We start from the raw sequence: 24,965 nt of genomic DNA, 5'->3' as shown, positions 1-24,965 counted from the left end.
ACTCTCTAACACTACACTTCACTATGAAATATGATCAGAATCCTTCTTATCTTATTATTTTTGTATTATTGTGTTACTTTATATCCAATTCAGACATATTATACATTTTATCATCAGAAAATTCATAATATATTAGTTAAAATACAGATTTTAGTTGTGTCCCCAGGTTTTCACTCAGTCCTGTTACCCTGACATGTCCCCCCGCCCTCTAGAAATTTTGGACATGCCACGAGTCACAAGATCAACAGGAAGTAGCAGCATTTGAGTTTCCTTAAGGCCATGGAAGACCAAAAGTAAGTTCTCTCTCTCTATTTTCTGTATTTTTGATCATATTGTAAGTATGACTGAAAACATAAATCTCAACGTTCAGTCCTGTCACCCACATTTCATGTATTTGCTAATGCTATGCTAAAAACTCAGTCCTGTTACTTTCAGTCCTGTTACTCATATGAAGAATTTGTCATTTAGACAATGTAAAAAATAAATAAAATGGCCTGAGATTCACCGTTACACATTTTGAATAGAACACACGTGTGTTATTACATACAGTGCTGAAACAAGATACAGAATGAAGTTACCACATGCAAATGGCACCGATTAGGGGGGACCGGCCTTGATGTCCCTTTTGACAGTTATTTATATTTTGTCATATTGTCCAATACTGTACAGATATTCCATCAGTTTCTTCATTTTAGTCCAGTTATGTAGGTTAAGTAAAAACTGTTTTCTCCAGCTGCTCCCAGGTCTTTGAACAGCTTCCTCTTTTGAAATGAGTAATTCTTGCACTGGATGAGGATGTGTCTCACTGTCTCTGAGCCTCCACACTCACATTTGCCATCTGGGTTACACCCAAGATGGATTCAGATCCAGCCCACTCCTAAGCCCACAATGCCCAAGCCTCAACCTGGTTATGACAACTGAATCTTTTCTTTTGTAGGCAAAATAGCTTTTTTCCCACTGCACACCCTGCCTTGTGAATTCTGTATGTTTGATAAATCTCCATCAATATATCAAGTCTGGACTTGGATTTGATTTCTCCTCTTTACCCACCAACGTGCCCATAATATTGCCAACATCTCTGCTGTGAATACTGACATCTGATCTGAAATTCTATGTCCATTTTTAATTCTTAATGCAGGAATGCTCCAAATGCATATGGAAGTCACTTCTCTGCAAAGATTTAAAGAGGAAAGCACAGCCATGTACGGCGGCCCTGAGGTGCAACACACAACAACGTTTTTGTTAAAGTAAAGTACATGAATATATTAACCACACACAACAAACAAGACCAGTACTACGCACTGATTAAAATATTTATTTCTCTCCACATTGTAAAATCAGTCGATACATCCATACATTTCCAAAGGTTGCATTTTGCACTGAAAATCAGAACAGAACATATTCTAAATAGAATATAGTACGTAAACACAGAAAAAAACAACTGTGGAGACAAAAAGCATGAATTAAAAAAAAACAACCCCTAAGCGTCATCTCCTGGTCTAGCTGGATCTATCCATGCAGTAACACTTTGTTCACATCACAGGCTATGTCTTCTCTCTCAATACAGCAACAATACAGCATCTTCTTGAATGGCAAATCCATTTTTTCATCTGTACGTGATGCTTTTCAAGGATTCGCCACAGTGTTGATAGAGAGACCCGATGGATATTATTGAAAACTGTGTAGTCACTGAGGATGTTTGTTTGAATTTCTCTGAGGCGTGTCGCATTACAGTATTAGCCAAGACCATGTTTACGATAGCTATCTCTTGTTCCTCTAACAATATGAGGCTTCTTCCCCTTTGATGTTCTCGATGTAGACGAATCAAAATACATGTAAAATGTCACAGGACAATGTACAAGGCATTGTTTCAAACATGGAATGCAGTGAATGGGTACCAAAAAGGACTGATGTAGTACTGATTTTACTGTAGACAGTAGAGAAAAATTGTTTTTTGCCTGTGCTCCTGTTGAAATGTCTGAATTACTGTTGCAACAATATATCTGCTGAGGTTGGGCTGAACTATCTGTCCAGCCTTTCTCACTGTCGACCCATGGTTTACATCACCGTCAACCAATATTGCTCATATCTCATCTGATAAATTTGGTCATCGTCTTCTTTGTTCGAGTTCCCTCCTCCAGGTCTACCTTTTCCTCTCCCTCATCCTCTCCCTACAACCTCTTTCTCTGCAGACTCCGCCTCTCATCCTCACTCCCCCTCTTCCTCTAAGCACCTAAGCATCTATACACCTGTCAGCCGTGTTTGATCAATCGGTTCATAGGTCTGGTATTTTGAAAGGCAGCGCCTTGAAATGGTCATAGGAGTGACTTCGTGTTAGATTTCTGTGTCTAATGTAGATAAGTGTGGTTAGTGTTGTGCAAAACACTGTGTTTTGTAAGAATTGTGAGGCTGAGAATGTGCTTATAGTTGTGCAAGTCTGGACTGGAGTTTTGCTTCTTGAGTGTCAGGTTTCACTAACTGTGTGTTGTTTTTAATTTTAGTGTGTAAGTAATTGTAAAAAAAAAAAAAACAACTGTAAATGAAACATCCTGATTTGATTTAATCAATTGTTAAATCAATGGCATCATAACTGGTTAAAAAAAAATGAAGTGATCAAAAAATACACCGATATAAATAAAAGTATTCACCTTTGGAGAATCCATGATTGAGAATATCAGGGCAAGTTTCGCTGCTGAAAACAAATCCTTTGGGAAAATAGGTTTCCCCAGAATAAAAATCTTGATTAATAGAGCGATTAATCAAAAACAAATTAATTAATCATTAAAGAGAGAATATGTAACTTTTGCTGAACAGTGACCCCAAGTGTCAATTACAGTGAATTTCCATCATTTTTTAGAGTCACGCAGTTCCTTGTTTTTCTTAAAATCATTTAAATGTATATCTGTCACATGTTAAAATATAACAGTAGCACAAGCAAAGAAGAGTCATGAAGTGAGCAAACTAGCTAGTAATGTTAGGTACACAATAGCTAGCTAGCTGGCACCACAGCCAAGTAAGGCCATAGCAGCAAAATCCTGGAGTGTATTGATTTTTTTCTAAGAGGAAGACTGTCTTATTTCTTCTCTCAGGAGTTGCATAATCTTGCTTCAGTGTAAAAGTTAATAGATAAACTGAACCTGACCTACTAATACATCCCCTGCATGCATGACAGCCTTTTGTAGATGCCAAAAGTGACAACACAGACCACAAAAAAAAAGGCTTTGTTCTATAGGGAGGTGCCCAAGCAACATGCCTTTATATTAAGTACAAATGTGTTTCTGGGAGAGTGGTATGTGGTCTATGGTAACAGCTCATGACTGGATAAACCTGACTTACAGAGCTATCAGGAAATGTCATAAATGTTTTATTGTCGGCTGTATGAGTGTGTGTGTGTGAGATAGGAAGAGAGTTATTTTATCACTTTAAAGATCTGTATCTGTGAATTGCAATATACAGATATAAATATCACTTAAGACTTTCTGCAACCATGTGTGAACCACATTTAGACACAAGTCACTGTGAAGAAACAAGAATTTTTAGCCACTTCCTGACTTCACTTCTTGGAAATGTCTCACTGGACGCTGGAACAAGCATCGACAGGCCCGATTTTCAGTTTGTGATATCTGTTAGGATCTGTATCACCCTTCATAACTGACTCATCACCAGATATTGAACATATGAGTCATCTCTACTTGTTGCTTGTGTGCAACTTGAGTCTATCTTAACCTTTACTTTAGTAGAGAAAATGTTTACTTACTAATGACTCCTATTTCATTGCATTTTTGCTATTTGATATCTACAACAATTGACTCATTCTTTACTTTTTCCATGAGATAAAATAAACCAAATCATGAGATGCAGCACCAGTCAAAAGTCACTCTCTTGAAAGAGCAAGCGTGTCCAAACTTGAGACTGCCGCTGCAAATAAAAATAAAAAAACACCAACACTAAAGAAAGAATATTTCTAACTCCAAACAGACACAAATTTGACATAAAGTAGAAATATCTCAGTATAGTAAATAGGAATTAAAGATAAAATAGTGTCATTAGCTGAGTTTTAAGAGCTGCTACATTATTTCATTTTAGCTTTTAGCCAACTTTGAAGAAATGTCTTCTAAAGTACTCTTAATCGAACCAAATACATTATTTCATGTTGCCTTTTGAGATCTGCTCATTATTGTGTCGGTCTGTACAACTCCCTCTGTTTCAGCTATCAAGCAGCAAGTCTGCACTATTATTCCCAAGAATAGTTTGTCCACTAGGTGTCTCTAGTGGCATATATATATATATATGACATATTTGTTGAAATGGTGTTTTTTCTTTGCGACTAAATACGTTTTGAATTGCTTATGAACATGTTTCAGAAGTTGCATTACTTCTGTTTGAGAGACACCAGCCGTAAAACATGGTTAAATGCAATGGATTTGCATATATCTGTGATTGGTGTTGTAAAAATTGTAAACACACATTTTATGTTGCCTATTTCTGCTCATTAATGTGTCAGTCTCCATCAGTTCAAGCTTCTGCACTATTAGTCCCAGGAATATGTTGTCCACTAGGTGTCTCTCCTGTCATATATATGAAACATTTCCTGCCATAATGTATTTTTTTACCCTTTACAACCAAAAACAACCCATAACTCTCTCCCTCTTTATTCACTGTTTAGCATTATTTGTACAGGGTGTATACACAACATTTGTGTGGCATATGATCAGAATGTCAATATGATAATTTGATTAAAAGAAATTTAAGCACCCATGTACTTATTGTTATTATTATTATTTACTTTTAAACTAATTAAAAGAAGACTGAATACAGATCCACATGTGACAAGTATGAAAACAGTGTTGTTAGCACTGCTGCTGCTACTACTACTACTATTACTATTACTACTACTACTAATAATAATAATATAACGACTGTATGTTGTAAAAGAAGAGCGCTGTATTATCCTCAATATGAAACTGCAGTAAAAGTGTTATTCTGTCCTTATAAGAAGCAGTTGATGAGAAAAGAAACCGGATGTGACTATGTAACAGCTTTGTAATCACCACAACATGTACACTACACATAAAAACAAAAACAATAACCTTATAGCCTCAAGGGTCCAATGAGTTTAGTCACAGCCAAACACACCACACCAAGGACCACAGATGTGACTCACACAAGATGCCCAGAAATAAAATTGGACTTCCCGCTACCCCAACCACAAAAACCACAATGCCTTTATAATCCTATAGGATTAACAGAGTGTATGAGGTATTCAGTGGTCAGTTTGCTGTGACTCAGTCAAACTTAATGGTACTTTCTATATGATGTCGTTTTTAAAGTGCTCCAACAGAAGCACGACACAAACAACACCTTTATTTTTCTTTGGGCCCTGCTGGATGCTGGATTTTAATTTAATCTACAATTAGCTTGGACTTGGGTATTGCTTTATAGTCTATGAGAAGTTATTTAACCCAAAAATAGCAACTGAAGTCTAAAACGTTATAATCTATCAAACTCAGCTTCATTATTTCACTGTGATTTGTTGTTAGTGTGATGGAAGGTGTCCAACCTTTAAAATATCATACATTATAAAAGAATACAAATTGAGGAGAATTGGGGGGGTAGTAATAATGATCCCATATACTGACAATAAAACACAATGCGACTGAGGTTTCATGTTAAAAAATCTGCATGACTGCATGTAGTCTCAGATCTCAGATTTCAATCTAGTATGCATCATCAGCTATTACAGTAACATTAGCCAGAGGCAGCTACAGTGTACATTTGCCATAAAGTTAATCACATGATGGAATGTAGACATAACATCTGCACACATGAGCTATGACATGATGCTCATTTTCTGTCCTCTAGAGTCAAGTACGGGTTCAAAATAAGCGCCGGAAACAGTATTTAGATCCTTAAGTAGAAGTAGTAACACTACATTATAAAAGTACTTCATGTAAAAGCAAAAGCATATTAGCAATAGAGTGTATTAAAAGTACAAGTACTCATTATGCAGATTAGTCAGTGTCTGATTGACTTTATTTGATGCATTAACAACCTAAATGTTATAGTTAGTCGAAATGGAGCTGAAAAAAACTACCGCTGGGTAATTGGTGCATCTTTTTTTAATAAACTGCTCATATGCTCTATATGTGATTAAGATTTTACATAAAAAAACATATGCATATTAAAATACAGTGTTTTCTTAAGGATTAAATCTGTTGTTCTAAACCTTCCCCCCTAAACTTCTCAGATGGTTACCTTTATATAATGAGGTAATATTTCACAACAAACTTTGTTTAGCAGAATTTTTTTTTTCATCTTCCCTCATACATTTATCATCTCACGACCTCCCAAATTTATCTTGTGATCCTTTAAAGGGGCCCGACCCCTATGTTGGGAACCACCGAACTAAACTACCAAACTGTAAAGTAGTTAAAAGTAAAACCACCATGACCAGATGTAACAGTAAAATGCTTCTTACACGTTTTTGCATGAGTAACAATCAAACAATGTCATAATATAGTAATAAATAAATAAATCTTTACTTAAAATCTAAATTTTAAGTAAACATTTTGCTGATGATACTGCAGTACAATAATGCAGGTCTGTTACTTGTAACGGTGCATTTTTACATTGTTGTACTGGGACTTTTACTTAAGTAAGGAATCTGATTACTTCCTCCATTACTGCTGAAAAGTAATAGGCTACCTTTAGTCATGTGAATGTAGAGGAGTAGAAGTATAAGTTTAAAATGGACATAGTTGAGTAAAATACAATAAACCTGTCCTTAAATAAAGTGCTTGATTAAATATACTTAGTTACTTTCCACTACTTCTTCCTCACACCACCAGTGCAGTGGTTCCCAAAGGGTGGTCTGAATAGGAATTGTTAAATTTGACTAAAAGTAAAACACACTATAGGAAAATTCATAAAAACACCTAAAACCAAACAATATAAATTAAACGCTGATGTATGTGTGTGTCTGGTGGGAGGGGGGGGGGGTAGGGGGGGACTCCTGCCTTGGGAGACCAACTCCTCCACGTTTTTGCATGCCACCCCCCCTGCCCCCCCCCCCCACAATCCTCCTCCCCCTTCCTGTGTCTCTCTCACTCATTTCATTTCCTGCACGAGGTGACGGTCCTCCCCCTTTCCCACTGTAAACACACCCATTGATTCCAGCGAGAGAGAACTGGGAGCGCAGGAGGAGGACCGTCACACACAGGAGCAGAGCAGCACAGGCAGCAAGCAGAAGCGCAGGAGGAACGCCTCCAAACATCTCGACTCATCCTTTTGCATTAAAGCCAGTCTATTTTGTGATATATGTGTATACATATAACACCCGGAATTTCCAAAGAACACAGTTTAGTGCGTTACCTGAGGAAAAACAGCCTCATTCTGACCGAGTATCCGCCAGCTTTTCGGAAATAACCAAGGAGTTGTCACACAGCCCGAGCGCAAGGCTTGCATCGTGGCTCTTTCAGAAGTGGCATGTTCGAGGGATACTGCGGGCACGATTGAACTCCTGCTTTCACCCAAAGAGGTAAACATGACAATAAATAACATCAGTAGTCTATTACGGCTTATCAATAGATTGTTAGAACAGAACTGCTGCATCCTTTTTCTTATCACCTGATGATGGGAAAACTCCGGGCTGTGGCAGAAAAAGCGCATCAGAAAGCAGCCTGGACAAAAGATTGTTGTTGACATCCATTGCTTATTCCAATATTATGTTATTGCCATTATTTAACCAGAGCTATACTATTTTTTATTATCATGGAATATGCTTCAGAGCAGCTCTTCTCAGTCCCTTTGTGCTCCTCTCAGCGTCTTGTTCCTGCATTCTCATGCATGCTCAAGATGTTTTACATGTATTTGAAGGCGACATCAGGTGTGACAGGCTCTTCTTATTTATAACAGTTGGTAAGAAATATCTTTTTTGTGCTCGGGCTTTAGTTTAAACACAGTTGAGCTTGCTCGCATGTGTGAGGACAGCTGGTTTGAGACTATAAATTTGATTCTGTTAGATTTAGATGAAGATTGATGCAGGCGTGCAGATCAATAGCTGCTGCCGTGTCCTCTTGTTTTGCATCATGTTTCATTTCATTCCCCCCCCCCCCCCCCACAAGTGGCAGATGTATAGAGCTGGCCCACATAAGCCCGGTGTTTACTTTTGAAGTCTCTCCCTCCCATCCCTCTTCCTGAGTCCAGAGATGATTGTGAACACCTGGCAATGATTTTAAACAGACTGCATCCAGCCAGGCCTCAGATAGAGTCCAGAGGCTGCGTGCCTTTTTACTGTGTCCTTTCTGAGTGTGGCATGTATGTGCTTTCCGGTATGAGACTGTGGATCTGTTTTCTGTGAGTGGATGAGGATGACAACTCTCACAGACGTCCAGCCAACCACACACACACACACACATACACACATACACACACACACTGGCATCTCTCCTGCCTCTCAGGGCATGTTGTATTATATTGTATTGATACTGTGACTGTTACAGAAAATAGTATGTGAGATTGATCAGAGACCAAGTATAAGTCATAATGTTATGAGCACGGATTGTTGATAATTATAAATAACAGTGGTTGGTTTTATAGCTGTGACTAAAGATTATTTATTAGCAATTTAATTGCCACTTTTTTATTAATCAATTAATTGTTTAGTCTATAAAATGTAAAAAAGTCCCCGTCACAACTTCCCAGAACCTTCGGTGGCATCTTCAAATCGCTTGTTTTGTCCGACCAGCAGTTGAAAATTGAAGGTAGTTTAGTTTATTATGATATGTGAGAAAGAAAAGCAATAAATCTTCACATTTCAGAAGCTCGAGCAGAGTATGTGTTGCCTTTTTTCACTATTTTTGCATTTGAAACACTATCAAAATAAATAGTTTTTCTGTCAACCGATCAAGGGACTAATTGTTCCAGCTCCAGTTGCTTTATGCCGAAATAAGAGACTTGTCTTCAGTAAGATTTCATTCCAGCACCATGAAGAATATGCAAATAATCTTCATGGTGCTACATAAACAGTCATGTATTAAACTAACATCTCTCTTGACTATAACATCTAACTATCTTGACCACTAAGCACCAGTTGAAGACAAAATAACAAGGAATACTTGAGTTTATTAACTGTCATAAGAAAACACATGATAAAGTTAAAAAGAAAACAGCCACACAGTCATGAAAGAGGGTTTTTCAACTCCTGCTACTGCATTTCCACATACATGATATATGAATTATACACAAAATTATCAGTTGATGATGCTTTTTTTCCCTTTTGAAATAGTTGCATTTTAAAAATAAATCCTAATCACTTGTTAACTAAGGTGAGCTGGTCAACATGTTGAAGCTATTACATTTCCTCTGGCCAGATTATAGAGTTGTAGTGAAGTTTGTTGTTCTCAGTTAGAGCAGAAATAAAAAATTACCCTCGCTTGCAACCAGTTAGTTGTGCCAAAGTTGTCAACATTACCCTGATTGAGCCCAAATTTTCCTTGATTGTCTACAAAATAACATCAATGTAATGTAAAACATTTAAGCCGGACACATTTCCTGGGTGATATCTACGATGCAGATGGGTTACGCTCCTCTTAGGACGTTAAGATCCGCTTCAACCTGCCAGGCACATCCTTCTTTTTTTATTTATAGCTTTGGGCAGCGCTCAAGGTGCACGGTGTACCATGGCAGCACCTGTTGTCCATACACCCACTTCATGAGCTGACCGTTACAAAAAGAGGATCTAGGGGTATGATGGCCACCTTGTACCGGTATTAGACAGAATATGGAGAGGGGATGTCCCTGGATTGGAGCATGACTTTGATCGGGGCTAATATTAATCTGACCTCTCGGAATCCCGACCATCAGCAGACTCATTATAATTCTGTGCACAGGACTTACCCTTACTCCCCGTAAACTTTATCTCATGAGAGGTTTCGATAATGCCTTGTGCACCTTGTGCTCGTTAAAACCCCCTGGCACATTTCTTCACATGACACGTTGCCCAATGCTGGCAGGGTGTTGCCTCCGGGGTGTTGCCTCAAAACTGACGGCACTTATTTCAGAGACAGAATACTGGCGACCGTACCAGTTTTTGATTCTGAATGACATTTCTTTGCTTCGTGTCTCTAAATGTCAGAAGCGTATAGAGCTTTCAGGTCTAACAGCCGCTGTAAAAAGGATTGCAGTAGGTTGGAAGCCCCCCACACACTTTGACCTGCAGACAATTGGTTCTAACTTCTCTTGATGTTATTTACATGGAGCTATGGACAGCTCACATAAATGGGGCTAAAGAAGTGAATTTGAATATGTGGCTTTCAGCAGCTGAAGCATTGAAAGGTCTGTTGTGATTCTTGTATCTGTCACGATCTTTTGCTGTCTGCTGTGTATTTGATCCATGTTCACTGTGGTTATCCTTGATCATCCAATGAGTCATCCATGAGTCCTTGGGGAGTTTTTTGGGGGGGAGGTAGACAGGGCTGGGGGTAGCTCTGCTGTAGGGTAGTATGTTTCACTGTCACTCCAACTGAGATGTTACAGTATGTTCAGTGGCTGTACATCATTTGTGTTTATACTCTTGTTAAGAATTTTTTTAAAAATTGATTAAAAAACAAAAAAACATTTAAGCCAGACAGTTGTCAGTAATTTCACAGTAACTTGTTACACACATGACCCACCAGATTTAAATAATAATGTGATTTGAATGGTTATATGGTTTGCAGTAATTGGATTTCCCCAATAATCTGTGTTTACATGTGTTGGATTAATATGAAGATTTAGAGGAATGTGCATCTTTTACAGCCTTGTCTAAATTCTCCTTGTGATCATGGAGAACTGAAATACATGAACAGATTCATCCATGTTCTCTGAAACCATCCCAAGTTCTTATAAGATTCTGTAGGTTCAGCATAAAGTAACAATTACAAATGTATAAACACTGGGTTTTCAGAGCCTGCGGGCCTATTTGGTAATTCAGGCTTTATCCTTTTAATATGCAAATTGAATAAGTATCAGGTTTACTGCTCCTCTCTTTGTTCAGCCTTGATGCATTCACTGTATGTATGAGTGCATTTCAACCATTGGAAGACTTGTTTGTTGTTAGGTAAAATGCAAAACTTGGATTATACATGCAAATTACCCTCAGTAGTTGTATGGGGCAGTGTGTAATTTAAAGGACCAGTGTGTAAGATTTAGTGGCATCTAGAGGAATTGATTTTGCAGAAATGGAATATTCAAGTATGTTTTAAGTAGTGTATAATCCCATGAAAATAAGAATTGTTGTGTTGACGTTACCTTAGAATGAGCCCTTTATATCTACATAGGGAGCAGGTCCTCTTCCACAGAGGCTGCCATCTTGCACCATCATGTTCCTACAGTAGCCCAGAAAGGACAAACCAAACACTGGCTCTAGAGAGGGTCTTTCGCATTTTTTGTGAGTTTCGTGGCCACCATAGGATCTCCTACATGCTTGGAAGGGGAGGGGGAGGGGTATTCATTTGGTTGCAATCTACAACCAAATCTTACACACTGGTCCTTTAATGGCAGGTGATAGGAGAATATAAACTATAATCATCATAGTTTTAGCTTTGAATACTTTATCAAAGGGATATTTAGTCATGCCCCAAGCTCTTATTTGGACCAAATAATATTGGTATTTCTGAGAGCAAGACCGTGTCATGCTTTGTCATTATCAAGATGAGATAATATCTCTTTGAATCAATTCAGGGAGAAAACTTTGCATGTTAGAACACCATCACTGAAACAACAGATTGTTTAGTGAAAGGGCTACAACAGTGATATTTACCTCTTATCATGGTTTCAGGTAACTTCCAGTAGTGATCCAGAATTGTTTTTATTTGAGTAAATCCTTGAGCAGAAAATGACCATCATTTGAAATAATCATTGATAATCAGTTGATTTCATATCATGTTCCAGCAAAGTCACACAATACCTTTACTGGACTAATTGAAGTTTATCTGCGTGCCAGAGACTGTGCCTTGGATCTAGATGCCTGAAAGTTATGTTTATCAAAGGACGTGCTAATTATCAGCATATGAAAACCTCTCCAATTTAGTGCCAGATTTTTAGTGCCACTTACAACTTCCAATTAGAAAACATGAGCTGCAGTGTAAGTACTGAGTGTGTGGGAGGTGACAGGCAGGTGAGAGAGCAGGCTCAGATATTCTCATTATAGCCGAGGCAGATGTCAGAAGATGACGGGTTGCTGTTTTGTCATCACTGGAAGGCAAAAAATCCTGTGGAACCAAGGTCGCAGTTGGTTTTCTATTTCATCAAGTTGTGATAAATAATATTCTAAGTTTGTGCCGGTCTATTAGGGTTTAAACCCCAAAGAGGTGGCATAAAATGGTCTTAAATGACAATATTGTTTTCCGCAATTATTTCTTGAACAATATATTGTCCAACAAAAGGGGCTATTGTGACAGGCCTAGTTCAAGCTTGAACTAGGCCTTATCTGATTGAGCAGGTGATGCAATGAAAGGGAAATGTTAAAGGAGGACACCACCTGTGTTCCTTTCCAGGTTTTTCAAATGGAAACACCCAATCAGTCATTAGCAAAAAGCAGTGACGTGGGATGCAGCCAGAGCGCTTGCTCATGGGAAAAAGCTTTTAGAAAGCCTTGGAAAATGGCATTTTGATGCTTAAACCTATGTACTTTGACCAAAATTTGAATTTTCAGATTTGAATACATATGGAACAGTAATGTGAAGCTACAGAATGATATAAAACCTCAAAAACTTAAAAAATAATGTACCTGCCCTTTAAACTGTCCTCTTTGATAACTGAGTTATACAGGAATCATTTATGGCACCTGTGAACTTTTGATCTCACCATAAAATATATCAAACACTGACCGCCTGTAGGTTTGTAAAACATTTTCTCACTGACAGACAAAAAATGGCAGCTGTGGTCAGTTTGACTTCAGTTAGTTACAGTCCATTACAATCGTTACAAGCTTTCCTGGCATAAAAAAAGTCATAAAACAGTAATAGTCACTTCAAAATTGAAATATAGACAATGTCTGTGTTGGGCTCTGTGGGAAATAGGTTATGTAGCTGTGTTTGCATCATACTGACTGAGCATATGGATGGACAGAGGAGGTGTAGATTATCCTGCAGGAGTGTTTTGAGAAGTTTTTATGGATGTCTCATATTTATTTATTTTGTCTTAAAAACTTTTGTCATTGTTGGAATCAATTGTACCTAATATAATTCAAGCTGAACACAGGTGCAGCTGTTCGCTGTCAATGAGGAAACTATAAACATGCTACAGCCACCTCAGGTCTGCTTTGGGTGGAGTAGTAATTTGACTTATGGTGTACTCTTAACATTAAGCAATCTTCTATCACTCATTGAATTGTTTGGATACTGAGAAACCATGCAGCTGGTTAAGAGTTTAAAATGGCTGCACATCTGGTCAAAGACTCTGTCAGATGTGGATTTACAAGGTCAGACAGGGACTCAGAATCACTGGAAATAGAGTGCAGGAGGCACTTGACATCTCCAGAAATTGGGTGGAATGAAAGTGAGCTTTGAGTGAGGACAGGACAAGGACAGTGAGGATGGGAGCTGTGACTTTCTGGAGGGGAGGGGAGTAAATTCTGTGCATTTCTCAGAGGCTTAAAAGAGTCCTGCTGTCTCTTTCTTTCCTCTTTTCTTAAACAGCACTGCAAAGGGACTTGTAAATCATGGTATCTCTAATAGAGGGGGATTAGTTCTTCTTCTTCTCAACTGAAAGTGGAAAAGCCTTCTGCTCTCTGCAGAAGACAATTGTCATCTAGTTGACCTTTATAACTCTCAGACTTGTGCTATTTTGCAACTTGCAATCATTGGATCTCTTGCTAAATGTCTTGCTATCTCTTGGGGAGGATTGCAATACTCTCTCCAAAAAATGTGGATCGTTCATCATATTATGGCTGAACAATGTAATATTTCAGCGCTGACATGCTTGTGCAATAGTCATGGCTGAGGACGCAATTTAGTAAGGCAAATTAGACCCAATTTAATACTTGACAGAAAAGTAAAACCACAGAAAAGCACGGTCTATTTTGAAAAATAACATCATTTAGCCTGATTTACAGTAATTACATACCACTTTTGCCTACATGCTAACAATTGTCTCTTATTTATGTGTGTTTTATATGTATTTATCTTGTATCTAACTGAAAAATTAGTGGACGTAGTTAAAAAATATTGATAGAAAATTGCTACATATACAAGGCATTAGAAAACAAATTTAAAAATATGTTGAGTAAAACACCCTCTCTATTTAGAACTACAGAAACTAAAAGGTGCATACATCATCTGAAAAAATGAGTACAAGAGAGTTGTGCACAAGAGAGTGAAAAAAATTTAATCTTTCAGGTCTTCTGATGTTTTTTGGTCTTTTTTTATATCCTTCGGATATGAACATATTTGTGGAAAGTCCCAAAGACATGATGTTGACAGTGAAAATGTCCAGGCTTATTAGTGACAGAAAGACGACTTGAAAGATGGAAAGATCAGTGGTAGAAGAGGGGTGTAAATATTCAGTGAGTGGAGGAGAGACTTACTGATAGTAGATGTTTTTTTTGAAAACTCTAATGGTCTATTGTAGTATCCAAACAGGTGCAAATAAATGTGAGTCAATTTTATTTTGACGGGACTGTTTTCTTGTTGTCCGCATCCGACTGGTACATCAGAGTTATCCCTTCATTAAATTTAGAAAATATTTGAAAATGTTTGGATGATGTTAAGTAGGAATGGGACTGTTGGACTATCTTTAATTTTAGACATAGCCTCTTCAGATGCCTGTCTCAGCTTTATGATGGTAACAACCTAAAGTTAAAAACATTATAATGATTGTTAATCTCTTTATAGACTGAAATAGACCAAGGATTGTGTCTTTAGAGCATAAAAAAGTGACAGAAGATGTAAACCATCCATATTTTTATGGTTGCATAGTAAAAAAAACAAAAATCTACATCCAACATTGTGTTGTATTGTACTCATATTGGCCATTTCTTCAACAAAACACTGTAGCACTGTTTACAATGGACCTTAAACATGAAATGCATCAAAGTTTTAAAGCATGTTTTCTTGTCTTTTCCAGGATTCAATGAAAATGTCCGTGTGTGTCCATGAGAACCGGAAATCCAGAGCCAGCACTGGCTCTATGAACATCTACCTGTTCCACAAGTCCTCATATGCCGACAGTGTCCTCATGCACCTCAACTCACTGCGGCAGCAAAGGCTTTTCACAGATGTCCTGCTTCATGCCGGCAGCCGCTCGTTCCCCTGCCATCGTGCCGTGCTGGCTGCCTGCAGCCGCTACTTCGAGGCCATGTTCAGCGGAGGGCTGAGGGAGAGCCAGGCCAGTGAGGTCGACTTCCGTGACTCCATCCACCCGGAGGTTTTAGAGCTCCTGCTGGATTATGCGTACTCCTCACGTGTGGTCATCAATGAGGAGAACGCAGAGTCACTACTGGAGGCTGGGGACATGCTGGAGTTTCAGGACATCCGGGATGCCTGTGCTGAATTCCTGGAGAGAAACCTTCACCCGACTAACTGTCTTGGCATGCTGTTGCTGTCTGATGCCCACCAGTGCACCAAGCTGTCAGAGCTCTCTTGGGGCATGTGCCTCAGCAACTTCCCTGCTATTTGCAAGACAGAGGACTTCCTCCAACTGCCCAAAGATATGGTAGTGCAGCTTTTGTCACACGAGGAGCTGGAGACAGAAGATGAGAGACTGGTTTATGAAGCTGCCCTGAACTGGATCAACTATGACCTGGAAAGGAGGCACTGCCACCTTCCAGAGCTCCTGAGAACAGTTCGTCTTGCCCTGCTGCCTGCCATCTTTCTAATGGAGAATGTCTCAACAGAAGAGCTGATCAATGCCCAGGCCAAGAGCAAGGAGCTGGTGGATGAGGCTATCCGCTGTAAGCTGAAGATCCTGCAGAATGATGGCGTGGTTAACAGCCCATGTGCTCGACCAAGAAAAACCAGCCATGCTCTCTTTCTCCTGGGAGGGCAGACTTTCATGTGTGACAAGTTGTACCTGGTGGACCAGAAGGCCAAAGAGATCATCCCGAAGGCAGACATTCCCAGCCCAAGGAAGGAGTTCAGCGCCTGTGCCATCGGCTGTAAGGTATATATCACAGGTGGGAGAGGCTCAGAGAATGGTGTATCCAAAGATGTATGGGTCTATGACACCGTCCATGAGGAATGGTCCAAAGCGGCGCCCATGCTGATTGCCAGGTTTGGTCATGGCTCTGCAGAGCTGAAACACTGCCTGTACGTGGTAGGAGGTCACACTGCAGCAACTGGCTGCCTCCCTGCTTCTCCATCCGTATCGCTGAAACAGGTGGAGCAGTTTGACCCAGTGGCCAACAAGTGGACCATGGTGGCTCCTCTGAGAGAGGGTGTGAGCAATGCAGCAGTGGTCAGTGTCAAGCTCAAGCTCTTTGCCTTTGGTGGAACCAGCGTCACCCACGACAAGCTGCCCAAGGTGCAGTGCTACGATCCGCAGGAGAACCGATGGACTGTACCTGCGTCCTGCCCGCAGCCATGGCGCTACACAGCCGCTGCTGTGCTGGGAAACCAGATCTTTGTCATGGGCGGGGATACAGAGTTCTCAGCGTGCTCGGCTTATAAGTTCAGCAGCGAGAACTACCAATGGACTAAAGTAGGCGATGTGACGGCCAAGCGGATGAGCTGCCAGGCAGTGGCATCGGGGAACAAACTGTATGTTGTGGGAGGTTACTTTGGCACACAGCGATGTAAAACTCTGGACTGCTACGACCCCACACTGGATGCCTGGAACAGCATCACTACTGTGCCATACTCGCTCATTCCCACTGCTTTCGTCAGCACCTGGAAACATCTGCCTGCTTGAACCCCGAACCCCCCACCCACCCTCATTTCATGAGGTATGTTGAACTTCTTGTGTCTTTATCTGTGTGAAGAGTTTGACGGTTGCACCTTTTTCTTTTACTTTAACCATTTATAAATGCACAGTTGCTTTTTTGATGTATTTTCTCATGTGTTATTGTGTTTGGGAATGAATTAGAGCCAAACTAATACAGGATTTTTGAATCAGGAATAATAAAAAACATAATATATTGGCTGATATTTCATTTTACATAAAAAAAATCACTTTTGACAGTGAATCAGCACATATTTAAGCACATTTGGAACAGAAAAGTTCACATTTAGTTAAATCATTATATATGATAACTATAAATTAATGCACAAACTCTTAAAGGACAGGTTCGCAATTTTTCAAGTCTGTCTTAAAACAATAGTCAGGTGCCCAAATAAACACTGAAATGTTAAAAAAAAATATTCTGAAATTGATTTGATTCAATTGAATTAAGAAAAATAAGGGTTTAAAATATGGAAAAATGCAACCTGTAAAACATTTACTGCAGTTTATATTTGCAATACTGATATACAATCTGTGATAAGCCAATATTGGCCTATTGACATATTGTTCAGGCTTTATTTTCATTTGCTGGTTCTCTTCAATTTTCAGAATAAGAAAGATACTGATACGATAGGAAGAGTCTTCTTAGCTGAAAAGAGGAGAAAGATCTAGAGGAGGGAGGGTGGACAATGTGGGGGGATTGATGGGGGCTTGTGTGTGTTAGTTAAGTGAGTTATGTGGCTGTGGGGATGGGCTGAAGGACAGAGAGGGTAATTGAAAGAGAATAGGATACTTTTATTGCTCCTGTGGGGGAAATCTCTCTAAGAGGGAAAAGGGGGTCTGCCAATTAGACAAGTCACACACCAGCAGGCTACAACACCCTGGCGAGGCTAATCCCCTCTCAGTCGCCTTCCTTTGATGAGGTTATGGTCTTTACGCTGGGTGAGAGAGAGGCAGCCGGCGACTCACGCAGTGTCGGAAACCATTCATCATCAGTTACAAGTAGAGATGACTGAGAGAAGTGGCAGGAGGGGAAGTGAGGAGGGAGACTTGCAGAGTTAGAAAGTGTCAGCCCCCCCACCCCTCACCTCTGCTCAGTGAGACACACATCATCCTTGATAGCAGTGGTCTCGCTCTGAAAATTTACTGTTGAACTCGACAGTCTCTTCTGCCTCCGTCTATGTCTTCCTGGCCTCATTCTAACCCTGCTCTCCTGAGCTGATGATAAACAGGCCAGACGTATGTGGAGCATGGGTAGTCAGCTGGCAAACCTGATCTTTCTGCACGCTGCAGGCTGCATGGTCAGATCACATCACACAAACCCTACACCCTACACTGATGACCCCCACACATACCCATGGAGGCAGTCTTTTTCGTGTTTTTTTTTGTATGGTTGAAATGGCTGCCAACCCTCAGCTTTTGAGAAAGCAAGGGAGAGAAGTGTCTCTCCAGCTGTCCAACACCGCACAGTCTCCCATTTGATAATGCCAGGAAGCAGCTCAGAGTAGCCTCACTGCTGCGATACTGTGATGTTCCTCCTCTCTACAGGATGAAATATTTTTGAAGACTTATTATTCCCTTTCTTTTCAGTGACTCATCTCTGAAAAGGAGACACTAGACTGAAGGTTTGACTATCTGTAAGCCAGTGCAACACTGTGCTCAGTGAAGGATATAATCCCGCCACTAATTTAATACAGAATTTGTTTTTTGTGGGCCTGCCTGTCATGGCAACTGACAGTCTACTCCCTGAACACAGTGAAAAGACGAAATGTGGAAGAATGGAAAAGAGGGCTGACTGTTTAGGAATGAAAGAGGAAGGAAGTATGTAAGACCTCACAGAAGGAGATTGTAGCTGTGAGAGAAAAAAGTTTTCCCTCAGTTTTTCCCAGGGGAACAATATTAACTTGTCTGAGAATCCTTCTTTTTAGATTTCTCTTCCTTGCAGAGCTTTTAATAGGGACGAATGGTACCGACAGAATCATTAATAGTGTATTACAGTACTATAGCCATATTTTCAGGATTTTAGATGTTTACAAGATATTAAGACACAAAAAAAGTATAAGAAACTATCATTAGCAGTGTGCATGGATTAAGGATGACCAACCAAATAAATTAATTTAACTTCATTTAGCTAGAGCAGTCTAATGAATTTAACTAAAATACAGCTGTAAGACCAAGGAAAAGGTCACTTGTAAGATACTGTATCATGTCTCATACCACCACTGATATATTACCGGAAATTGCCAAATATTTGCCAAAAAAGTCCAAGGATGAGAACTAAATGAACAAATATAGCATCCCTGCAAATGAGTTAGCGTCTACATACACTTTGGACCAAAGTAATCTGATCAGCTTCATCTGGCTTCCAGTTCCCATTACAGTGTGGCCATTTAAATGGTTTCCAGTTAAAAGAATGAATGATGTATGGGACGTGCACAGTGTATAGGGAATAGTTAGACATTGTGAAAAATATGCTTATTTTCTTGCTGAGAGTTAGATGATAAGATCAATATGACTATTATGACTGTATGCTGAAGCTACAGCCAACAGTTAGTTAGCTTAGCTTAGCTTAGACCCCAGGAAGCTACTGCTCCCAGCCAAGAAATAGTCCAGTCAATAACTTCCTGAAAAACCAGAACTTGTCATTTTGGTTTTTGTACGGATTAAACAGATAAGATTTAACATGTTAGCTAGTGAACTGTCACCACCTGATTCAAGTCTTTGTGCTAAGCTAAGCTAACAATCTCCTGGCTTTAGCTACATATTTAGCATACAATCATGAGAGCTGTATCAATCTTCTAAACTAACTCTCTGCAAGAGAGTGAATAAGTGTATTTTCCAAAATGTTAAATTATTCCTTATTTTCATCATATTGCAATATACAAGTGTGACAGTGTGTAGTTTAAATGCACCAGTGGCAGTGACATTGAGTTAATCTCTAAGAATTAGATGAAATGTGAGCCCACACCAGTGTTCAAACCTCTTTGATTAATAAATTAATCCTTTTTTTTTTCTAAATACTAACATGAACCAAACTGGAATCCAGTGCTTAGCTAGTTTTCTAGATTTCAAGTAAAATTTACCGAGAGATGATCATTGAAGCCTCCTAGGCAAATCCAGGCCTCATCAGCAACAAGACATTTCTCTAAAATGTCAGCTGGATAGAAAGCGGTTCAGCTATTCACTCATCACATGTACATCCTCCGGCAACAACACCAAGGGAAAGGCCGACCTCCAACCAGAGATAGCTGAGGATGTCTAAAATGGATATTGCTTTGCACATTAGACACATAGAGGGCTGCCAAGCCTGTAACCATCTGCGGTATATAGATAAGCACATATTAAGTAAAAGCTTTAAAAATGGAAAGGTCAAAGAAATGAAATTCTGAGAGTAAAACGCACTCAGATGTGAAAAGTGTAGTAGGCTTAGGGGGAGATACAAAGCTGGACGAAGGCCAGACTGCACTGAAGAAATAGAGTAGGTGGATTTACAAAATCTATTAGTCTAGCAGAAGATACAGGGTGGACACATCAGCAATACCTGCACAATATAAATCAATATAATAGCTCTGTGGTAAAATACTACCTTTGTAAAGCCTGTAGTCTTACATTTTTGTTCAGACTGTGCGAGAGAAGTGTTGATTCACTTCTATGGTGATTATTGAGGATGCGATTTGTGTCGGTGTTGTATTAGCTCACAGGAAGTGAATAAAATGCAGTTCAATACAGCATCACTACAAACAAATCATGATAGAGTTGAGACAACAACACTGATAGAGTCACAGAGCTATAGCATTACATTTTATTTCCTCCAACCTTTGAACATCCCCCTCTCTTTAAAGATAGATAAACATTGCAGAGATTAAAATTTCAAGGAGATTGATCCAGGGGCTTTATTCTTGAGCCTTGTTTTCCTAGATGTGTCTTACTCTCTGCTTTTAAACTTCTTTTGTGCTCAGAGTAATTAAAGAGTCACCTTTAAACTGCTGAACGCTGTTTGCTTTCAGGCGTACATCTTATTAGCCTGTTTAACGAGTTATTCTTTTCTCTTCCTCAGATTTCCCTGTTTTGCATCATCTACTTGACTCCAACTGTGAAGAAGCCCACATCCTCTAAAAGAGACACTGAGCAGTGATGTACAGACACCCGCATTCATTTTGATGTTGCAAAGATGTCGAAACAGAAGCACGTACAGATGGACATTTTACTGGAATGATGTCATGTCTCGTCCCTGAGAAGGAAGTTGAGACAAACAGTAGCTCGCACAAACAAACCAAACAAACTGCTGCTTGATATATGAGGCACACACTCCGACCTTGTGTACATTTAGCGTATCAGGCTTGTGCTTTCATGCTGCCATATGAGGACTGCAAACATCACACAACCTGCATTTTTCCCATTTAGTCATGACAGGCTTGTGAGGATCTGTATTGATGTTTTTTTTCGCTGAGTAAAAAGAAGAAGAAGAAAAAAAAAAAAGCTCTATTCATGGAGACTGCAATGTATAGCATGATCGTTGTTCTATTTATATTGGGGTGGGGGGGGATGCAATGATTGGTGTGCTAAAGAACAGAAGGCAACTCAGTTTAACTGAATACAGCTGATGTATAAATGGCACAATGAAGGAGCAAATCACCCCCTTTTATCCTCTAATAAGCTTTTTTGTTTGACCCCTTGGATCTTTTTGTTCTTCTTTCAAATGTGTTTCTAACAGCTCTGACACTGAAACAAAACCTTTTGAGTGTTCCTCTTATGAAGGCTTTGGCAGTTTGCTGTCACTGCAAGCCATGAGGTGTTGATGACCAGCACCAGCTGAGGTTGAGGAGGATGGGAGGACATCTTGTGCATGGCCGGGGTGTCGAGGTCCCTCTGGGGTCACGACCTTGTTTTCTGTTTTTCAGCTTTGCATTAACGCCCGCTGAGCGCAGGTTAACTAACACTGCACACAGGGGCTTTATTCAGTGTTTGGATTCAGCGCTTCAGAAAGGACACATTCAGCTGTACACTAAATGCTGTAAAAGACCGACTGTGCTTCTGTTGTTCTGATAAAAAAGCAGCGGCTCGCTTGCTGAGTCATAGCTGAACCTTTTTTAGAGCATGTCCACTCATAGTGATTCAGTAAAACTGGCATGAACTCTTCTCTGTGGTCACAGAAATCTTGTCACCTTAACATAAACTGAGAATTAATCAGTTTCTTTTTAAACTTGCTGCAATGTACTTCCTTAGTCTTAATTTATATGACAATGATTACTCTGTTATGTTACTATCTTTAATCCTATTTATTTCTTCTCTGCCTGCATTCGTATGTGAATGTATGTTTGGGGTATGTCATGCATGGCCAGGTGTTGTATTTTCATTTGATCTCAGCAGGGCTGCATTTTGCACAGTTCAGTCTTAATGAGGAGGAACTTGTTCTTTTAAACGAGACAGAGGTGCACCTCTCCTGGGGTTTTCAGTTATGTCAGAGTGTGGTTGGAAGAGGAAGAATGGCTCAGATTACTGATGAAGTGTGAATCAGTTTAGGCCACAGGGTCACTGCCCAAATAAGACTGAATGAAGTTGAAAGAAAGAAGTACTCATTCTACTTCTAATAGATTCTCTTTAAGCTCCAAACTGGGTCCAAACCTGCCTTAAATCAGCACCTCAGACCCAAACTGTACCAACAAAACAATAAACCATAAAACAGATAAGGCTGCTAGTAGGAACGCTGCAGTATGTGACCCAGTAACGATCAGGGACATCACAGAGTATAACCCTGACATGGTTAAGAATGCGACGGTCTCTGCAGCTGTCCTTGGGACAGCTGGAGGACTGTCACGTGTGCTAACTTGGCTCCTCGGGGTGTTAACCCGCAGTCTTCACCATTAGGTCGAGAAAGAGTTGAACCCAGTAAGCTGTGCATTGATAAGGGCAGACACCGCAGTGCTTTTCACCATAGTGTCAATGATGCACATATTAAAAAAAAGAAAAAGAAGAAAAAACATTGCAAGTTCCTAAAGACCAAAAAAGAGAGAATGTCTTAAACACTTGCATATGAAATACTTGGTAACTCTAATCAGTGTTTCTGTCTGTATGTCTGTCTATACCTGAACATTGACTTTTTACAGTTGAATATTAATGCAATCATTGAATTTCAATGTAAGGTAATGTTATGGTGGAGTGTGTGTATATATTTTTTAAAACGTCCTTCCTTGCAAATTCATGGATCAAATCAAATCAATTGGTAAACAGCCCTATAAATTCCTGCTCAGCTCCTTAAACCACCCCAAAAAAATCAAAGTTTAGGACTTTTTTATGGAGACCCTTGTGGCTCCATAATGTCGATCTCCTCCAACCACTGAATACAGAGCCCCACCAATCACATAAGAGTATTTTTTTCCCCCATAGAACACAAGTTTTCCCAGCAACAGCGAGTAATGAATGCCCCTTCAATTTGTACCTAATTGCTGAGTGGCATTTCCCATGTCTGCTCTCGCCCTCCTCTTATCCTCTGTTTTATCTGAAAATCCAGCTGGCTCAGATTGGAGCACAGCATCTTGCTTCACATGACGATGTAAATTAGACAGAAAACACTGTCAGCGTGCATCAGTTTCATTTTTTTTTTTTTTTTTTTTGTCATGTAAGAGTTTAATTTCTATTTTTATGGCATTATTTTGTACATGTGATTTTTTCACAATGTGAAATTCATGGCTAATAAACATAAGAGTTTTTTCCTCTTGACTGTAAAGCATCGTCTCTTTGTCTTAAGTTTTCGCATCACTGCTTAATCCAGTTGTGGAGATAATTTGTCTGTCTACATGCATTAATGTGCTAGTGCAAATTTAGAAGGGGAAAGTGGCTTCAGCACAGCGTAGAGTGCTTTCTCATTACAGCATGTTTCACATATTTAGGCAGCTTTGGAGTGAATACAGCAGCCAAAGTGTCCTGAGGTATTTAAGGCAGTATATCATGCGTACAGCTTTTGTTCTGTGGAGGAGGGACTGAAATCATCTTATCTATGCCTCTGGCTTCTAAGCTCCCTGCACAAGAACAGGCAAAACACAGCCAGATACTTTCCCTTTCTCTGTCAAGTCACCTTGGCAACGGCAACCTTTATCTGCAAAGTGTGGGGGCTGGAGAAGAACATGAAATCTTAAAAAGCACCTCTCTCTCTCCTCCCTCCCTCCCTCCCTCCCTCCCTGGCCTGCCTCCCCTCTCACTTCCTACGCCCCCTCACACTTTTCATCAGTGAAATGCGTCGCAAAGCCAGTTGTGGAGCCCTCCTGCGTTTGATGTTCCCTTGTTTCTAACAAGTCGAACATCCCATTAGTGAGTGACTGCAGAGCGCGCTGCCATTCGCTGCTGCATTCCTCCAGCTCTGAGGAGTCCGGTTCTGCTCACTGTTTACATTCTTCACCCTGACACGACTCCTGCTCGGTGACATGAGGTTGAGAAACACCAGTTTTACTGGATCTTGACCCTCATGCGTTCACAAACAAAATACACCCATGCACCGGGGGAAGGGGGAGCCTGGGAAATAAACAAGCAATCTGTTGACTGTCACACTATGTGCTGAGATGTTGTAATACGCTGTTAGAAATCTTATCTCATTATTTCAAGATAACTCTTTCACAAGATTATTTTTTCTCAAGCTCTCCCTGACTGAGAACCAGCAGGGAGAAAAAAAGGGTCGACATTTAAGGTGAAATGTGGGAGCTCTGTGTGCGGGAGGCCCCTCAGTGCCCCTGTGTGATCCAACAATCCCCCCATTAATCAAGACAGGAAGTTGAATTTCCTGTCCGCCAGGAAGTAGGTTTTATCCCCTGCTCCCCCAGAACATAGCGCTGATGGCTCAACCCTTCAACACTGTGAATCCTTTGGGTGCCGTTAGCTTATGCAGAGCTTGGCTAAAGAGACTAGAGTCTAGTATTTTGTGTGGGCAGTCTGTATGTGTGGCCAAGTGTGATAAAAACAATGTACCTACAAGTCACTGTCGCCTGGCAACACAGGCATTAGCCACGAGTCAGTCAGCCATGCGTGCACGCACACACATACACAAAGAGAGAGAT

At 40.0% G+C, this 24,965-nt stretch overlaps 1 protein-coding gene across 2 annotated transcripts; it reads left to right on the top strand.

Annotated features, from left to right (window-relative positions):
* The first annotated feature begins 221 nt into the window (after positions 1 to 221).
* enc1 (ectodermal-neural cortex 1) lies at positions 222 to 23,644 on the top strand. Of its 2 annotated transcripts, none has more exons than XM_044334173.1 (3): positions 222 to 293; positions 15,106 to 16,921; positions 20,975 to 23,644. In XM_044334173.1, the coding sequence occupies exon 2, from the start codon at positions 15,112 to 15,114 to the stop codon at positions 16,885 to 16,887; it is 1,776 nt and encodes a 591-aa protein (XP_044190108.1). In that variant the 5' UTR covers positions 222 to 293; positions 15,106 to 15,111; the 3' UTR covers positions 16,888 to 16,921; positions 20,975 to 23,644. The 2 variants fall into 2 exon arrangements, with proteins under 2 accessions (XP_044190108.1, XP_044190107.1); XM_044334172.1 differs by lacking the exon at positions 222 to 293 and adding an exon at positions 7,204 to 7,537.
* Positions 23,645 to 24,965: the final 1,321 nt, after the last annotated feature.

This window comes from Thunnus albacares, chromosome 18 (assembly GCF_914725855.1).
Source record: "Thunnus albacares chromosome 18, fThuAlb1.1, whole genome shotgun sequence".
Classification (NCBI taxonomy): domain Eukaryota; kingdom Metazoa; phylum Chordata; class Actinopteri; order Scombriformes; family Scombridae; genus Thunnus; species Thunnus albacares.
The sequence above is the reverse complement of the archived record's forward strand: the minus strand, read 5'-3'. Positions and strand labels throughout refer to the sequence as shown.

Excerpts from the sequence above, each read along its gene's own strand:
- enc1 (XM_044334173.1), top strand. The coding sequence starts at position 15,112 with ATGAAAATGTCCGTGTGTGTCCATGAGAACCGGAAATCCAGAGCCAGC.